This window comes from Lolium rigidum, chromosome 3 (genome assembly GCF_022539505.1).
Source record: "Lolium rigidum isolate FL_2022 chromosome 3, APGP_CSIRO_Lrig_0.1, whole genome shotgun sequence".
NCBI lineage: Eukaryota > Viridiplantae > Streptophyta > Magnoliopsida > Poales > Poaceae > Lolium > Lolium rigidum.
In genome coordinates, this window is record NC_061510.1 from 390,377,649 (window position 1) to 390,383,886 (window position 6,238).

General features: G+C 49.2%; 1 protein-coding gene across 1 annotated transcript; it reads right to left on the minus strand.

The window, feature by feature from the left end:
* Positions 1 to 2,802: 2,802 nt before the first annotated feature.
* LOC124697643 (F-box protein At5g03970-like) lies at positions 2,803 to 3,999 on the minus strand. Its single transcript, XM_047230200.1, has one exon. The coding sequence runs from the start codon at positions 3,997 to 3,999 to the stop codon at positions 2,803 to 2,805; it is 1,197 nt and encodes a 398-aa protein (XP_047086156.1).
* Positions 4,000 to 6,238: the final 2,239 nt, after the last annotated feature.

Below are 6,238 nucleotides of genomic sequence, written 5' to 3' on the forward strand. Positions count from 1 at the left end.
TACGAAGGCACAGACTCGAGCGCAACATGATTTCTTACTCTCCAAACTCAGTGTTGTGGATCCACCATGAGTTTAAGGGGGGCTGTTAGATGTATATATCTGTATATTGTAGTTTCCCCATATGTTAGGGGGTTTTCTGCATATGTGCACCTATACTTGTACTATATATTGTGGCCTTTGGCCCCCTGGTAATACAACAAGCATATTTCCCTAACAGTTTGATGGGGATGCAATTCAAAATTGTCTACCGGCAAGGGGTGGAGAATCTGGCGGCAGATGCCTTGTCCCGCGTCGGCCATCTTATGGCAATTCAAGCTCGATCAGAGATTCAACCGGCATGGATGCAAGAAGTGTTGAACTCCTATGCTACAGATCCTGAAACGCAAGCCAAACTAACTCAATTAGCCATCTCCAGCCTGATGAACACGGCTACGAGCCACTTCGTACCATTGAAGCACCCTTACACTGCTCCATTGGTGGCTCGCGTGTTCGTGGATAACATTGTCAAGTTGCACGGTATGCCCCACTCAATCACTTTTGATCGTGATTGCATTTTCACCAGCAAGTTTTGGAAGTTGCTATTTCAAGCTCTGGGCACCAAATTGAACTATACCACGGCTTATCATCCACAAACTGACGGGCAAAGCGAAAGAGTCAATCAGTGCCTTGAGATGTTTCTCAGGTGCATGGCCCAGGAGAACCCCAAGCAGTGGAGGCGTTGGCTTCCACTTGCCGAGTTTTGGTACAATTCTACCTTTCATTCTTCAATCAACTGTTCTCCGTTCAAGGCATTATATGGGCATGATCCAAATTTGGGAGCACTACCTGAGTTAGACGACCAGTCTCCTGTTGCTGGCATTCTGGTGGATCGATCTACGCAGATGACAGTGCTGAAGCAACATCTTACTGCAGCCCAAAACAGGATGAAGTTGTATGCTGACAGCAATCGCACAGAAAGATCCTTTCAGGTGGGCGACCAAGTATTTTGGCCCGTTCAAAGTGCTGTAAAAGATTGGGCAGGTGGCATACAAATTGGAGCTTCCAGAGTCAAGTAAGATCCACAACGTCTTCCATGTGTCCCAAGTGAAGGAATACAGAGCTGATCATACACCAGTGTTCAAAGATTTGCCTAATCTGCCAACCTTGAATACTATGGACATCAAGCCTGAGAAGATACTCGAGCGACACATGGTCAAGAAAGGGAATGCAGCTATCTCCCAGGTATTGATGAAGTGGTGCAAGCTACCAGAGGACACGGCAACTTGGGAAAAATGTAGCTATTCATCAGGTACATGACGGTTAAAAAAACAGTTCATGCAGTGGAGATTGCTGTAATATATCTGTATACGATTCACAAGGCTGTCTCGTCAACCCCGTATGTATAATCCATATCCATTTGACATGTCACAGAACTAACAAGAAACGACCTGATGAACTGAAAAAGAGATGGGGAAAGAACCGGCACTAACATGCAGGTTGGTTCGTAGAAACCATGGTTTCACAACCCGATGCTCTCTACCCCACACATTACTCTCCAAGGAAGAGGAGAGCCTGTACCCCAGTAAACTTGCCATACTTGTGTTGAAATGCCCTGTCTTTCCTTTCTAGTATATTGAGTCAATATATCAGTAACATTTGACATGATATGCGCATGATAAAGCATTTTGTTTTCATTGCTTGTTGAATTACCAGCTATGCAGTAACAAATAGCACCAGGCAGACAGATGCATTCCAACATTCATTAGCCAAAATCAGATAAAATTCAACAAAAAGACATACACACACAAATGGGACAGAAGGAGAAATTCAATGTCATCACCAATTAATGTCTGTTCTTACAAGCATAACAAGTCAAACAATGAAACAACAGTAACATTCTAACAAGATTCCAAACAGATACAAGAAAGAATCAATGAGACATTTAGTTAAAACTCGTGGGTGTACTTCAGAAAAACAACTCAGTTTTGATCCAACAATAGGACTGCATAAGCAAAAAGGACTTCCATCAGATTCAAAGACTAGTAGCTAATCAAAAGAGAGAAGTTGTATAAAATTATTCTCAAGTTTGTTCCACGCCACATCAAATAAAATAAAAAAATTCATAGTAATAAACCTACAACATAAAAGATCATGATTATTCAGATCTGAATCAATATAACCTGAAAATGTCAAATGAGCTCAGCTTGTTCTTTTTTTGCCTGGAACAAATGGACTTGGCCATCGCAGCAGGACTACCCAACAAGTGATAAAATGAACAACTGAGTCATAAACTTTATACCAAGTAATTGCACCATCAAACAGAGTGTACATGATATACGCAAGTATATTTCATAAGTTAATTACTAATTAAGCAGCACACACAGAGCCTGAACACTGAAACTTCAATAGTTTGAATAGTAATACAAAATATGTCATACTACAGCACCCACTATCACATATCATCGTTTGGATTACATATATTTAATCTTATATAAATGTTTCACTGCAAATAGCAAAGAACGTATTGGGATTCATGCCTTCACGAGGATTGCATAGTATTGTAGCCACACGTGCCAGCATTGAGATCTCCAAGGATAAAGAGAGTAGTGGCAAATGAACGATCTGTGTTCAGACGGAACATAGAATGCAGTATCGCGTTGCCTTCGCTGAAATTGGATTCAGGCAGTAAGAGTGAGAGGTAAAACACTTCTTCAGTAATTTCGCCGCGCAGCATCCACCAAGCAGATCCCATCTTCATGTCCAGGTCAATAGTTGAAAACTCAATCCCTAAAGATTTTGCAAACTTAACCAGCTCACTCGTAATCAGCAACTTTGAAGCATTGATTCCGAAGAATCATAAATTAGCTGCTTAGAGATAGCGGGGACAACATAGACACTTTCGAATGGATGCCACAAGCGGGTGGTTTCAAAAAGTTTCTTGACCTGCAGTGACTCAAGCTCGACCATGAAGGAACCGATCCATGTCTTCAAGAACACCACATTATTGCACTCAGCAAACCCTGAAAGCATTAGGAACTGTCTCTCCACCTCCGAATTCAAGGAAAGTAGCTTGTCTAGTTGAATAGTTCTTTCTAGCGCCCATGAGGCAACACCATCGCAGTCGGTCTTTCTCTTCCATAATTGAGCGCTGGCGTCTGCTTCTGACACGAAGAGGAAACCAAGCCCACCACCCTCTGCACGCATAGCCGTGAGGTCAGTATCATCTTCAGACATATACACCGGCAACTCTATCACAGCTAGGCCCTGCCTCTCCAAATTAAACTCAAGGATATAGTATGAAGAAGTAGCGAAATTTCCATTAAGCGGCCAGTAAAGTGAATCCCCAACCAGCACACTGGGCATGCAGATATTGGTGAATTGAACGTCGGTATAAGCCTCGGGTGGAAGCGGTGCTGAGATGGGATTACCCCATACACCGCCGGCCTGTGACGAGTAAACGGAGGCGAGCACTTGTCTATCGTCTTCGCACGCCGCTACCAAGACCACCTGGAAGTCGTGGACCTCGCCGTCAGCACGAAGCACGCCCCCCTGGAATGCCTGGATCATGGTTGTGTTCATGTAGAACACCGTTGGAACGGCAATCCTGTGCTGGTCGTCAGTAACGGGGTCCCACACCAGGACCTGCTTCCGCTGGTAGGCGAGGAATAGTACGAGGCCATGGCGGCATCCGAGGAGCTTCAATCCGTCCCCATCGTGGAGCTGCAAGGAGAAGCGCCCTGACGGGACACGATTGGGGGCCTCCATAATTGGCTGGAAGGAGATTCTGCCGCGATCAGTGTTGAAGAAGCCCAGCAGGGGAGGGTTGCGGCGGTGGTGGCGGCGGAAGCGGCAGATGAAGTGGGGGTCAGTGACGAGGCGATGCCAGCGCTTGCAGACAACGGATGCGCGCGGGAGGGACGAAGGCTGCGGGGGAAGGCAGAGGAGGATCTCGGAGAGCAGGTCGTCATCTTCCAGCGGCGGCGCCGCCGACGAGCGTGGGAGGCGGCTGAAACTGGTCATGTCGGTCTGCTGACTGGTTCGGGACGTGTGGTGGAGTTAAACCGCTCACGGTACGAAATTGGGCTGAGATCGGGAGCCCACAAGGCCTAAACCAGGCTGGACAATACTAAATCCCACGTTGACTGTAAGCTGGATCTGGCGCAGTTCTAAGAGCATGTCCAGCAGACCCCGTATTTCTATGTCCCGTATAACGCGAGTATTTCGACCCGTATCAAAAAATTGTTCACGGAAGAATCATTCCGTCTAGCAGATCTCGTATTTTTAAAAATTGAAACCCCAGGAAATTTGTTCGATAGTTCATCATCATGGATCATACATACGGATCATACATTGCGCGATCCTAATGGATCGCATCTAAACCTATCTACTCGTCAAGGATGACGAATGGCGCCCTGGCGGCAGCCTCCCGCGCCTCGAATTCCTTGACGGCGGCGATGGCCGCCACCTCCTCCTCTGCCTCCGCCCGAGCAGCTTCGGCGGCATCCTTCTCGGATGCGGCCACCGCCTTCAGGAAGAGGGGGTCATCCTCCTCTGCTTCCTCCTCGCCGGCTCGCGGAGCTCCTCCGCTTCCTCCGCCGATGGTGCTCCCGATGCGCGCGTCCCATGCCGCCTTCGCCCGACAACTTCTCTCCCACTGGGCGCGCCACTTCTCGAACTCGGGGCCGCTCATCGGCTTGAGCGGCGGATCTTCGCTGTACCAGCACCCGCCCGCGGCGAACTCACGGAGCGACGGCGGCACGTACAACGGCACGTACACCGCGCCGGGGTACCTGCACGCCGCACGCCGACTCCCGACGGCGGAGCGCTTGCATTGGCGCCACCACGCCTCCTCGACGGTGTCCGACGAGCGGGATCGCTTCGATCCGCTCGCGGGACACGCGGTACTGCTCGGCGAGCGGACATGGCGACCGGCGGTTGGAATGCGGAGGCGAGCAGCGGGGGATTTCTCGCCGGAGCTTAGAGGGGAGGCGGCGGCGCACGGCGGAGCTAGGGTTGCGAGTGAGGGGTTCGACCCCCACTCGCACCCTCGCCATGTATTTGTAGGAGGCGGCCGCGTGGTTTTCCTGGGCCCCGTATTCCGCCGATACGGGCCGGCCCGAATACGGGGCCTGCTAGACGGCCCAAACTGGGCTCACCCACTATCTCGCCGGAATTATACGGGGTGAGCGCTGTTTGAGGGGCCTGTTAGACATGCTCTAAGAGTTTGTCTAACAGACCTCCTATTTTTCTGCCCCGTAAAACGCGAGTAGAGGGTCCTGTATTCACTTTTTACTGGCCGAAAACTCATCCGAGCTAGCAGACCTCGTATCCCCACTCCGTAAAACAGAATCTTTCGTAGATTCTGTTTTACGGGGTCTGCTAGCTCGGACGAGTTTCCAACCCCTCAAAACAGGGTTTTAGACAACAATTTCAGACAACTATTTGTGATCAAACATAGCACATCCAAAACATATGATGCATAATTCATAGTTTTTACATCACAACGCGATCAACATGATCATAGCCAATGTTCAAACCACCACCAACATCATCAATGCGATCAAGCATCAACGAGGCCATCGCCAGCGCCGTCACCACTCGCCGGAGACTCACCTCGAGGAGTCGACGCACCAACATCACTTGCAGCACGAGCTTGACGCGCGAGCATCTTCCTCGCCATGATGTTCGTCTTGGTCTCCTTCCACCACGCCAGTTGATCCTCGTCCATGTCGTCGGTGCGCATCATCATGATCTCCCTCTTCCTTCTTGCACTTTGGTTCACTATCCCTCAACTTCCACTTAGGAAGATGTTGAAGAAGGGTATAAAGCAATGTTGGAACTGAAATTCCTTGTTCTTGGACCTCTGTTGAGCAATGTTGGAACTGAAATTCCATGTCTTTGTACCTCTGTTGAGCATACTTGAGCTGCACAACAACAATATTAATGTGATGTTTGCACATCATCAACACATAGTATGGATAGCAACAAACTTGGAGAACTTACATAGTCCTCCGGCACGCATCCACTAGGGGGGTTGTCGGCCACTTGGTCCATGGCAGCACTCCAATGAGAACAAGCTGGTTTGATGATGTTCCACCGGCCTTCAAGGGAGCGGTAGGATCTGTCGGCCATACTCTTGGTGCGAGGCTTCAGCTGGTGGTAGAGATCCCCGATGCGCTGCCAATAGCGCTTGCCGCCTTGGTCCACTCCGGTGCACGCATCCATCCCCACCCTACTCCAAGCACTGACCAAGATCGCG

Coding starts and splice junctions, on each gene's coding strand:
- LOC124697643 (XM_047230200.1), bottom strand. CDS start 3,999: ATGACCAGTTTCAGCCGCCTCCCACGCTCGTCGGCGGCGCCGCCGCTG.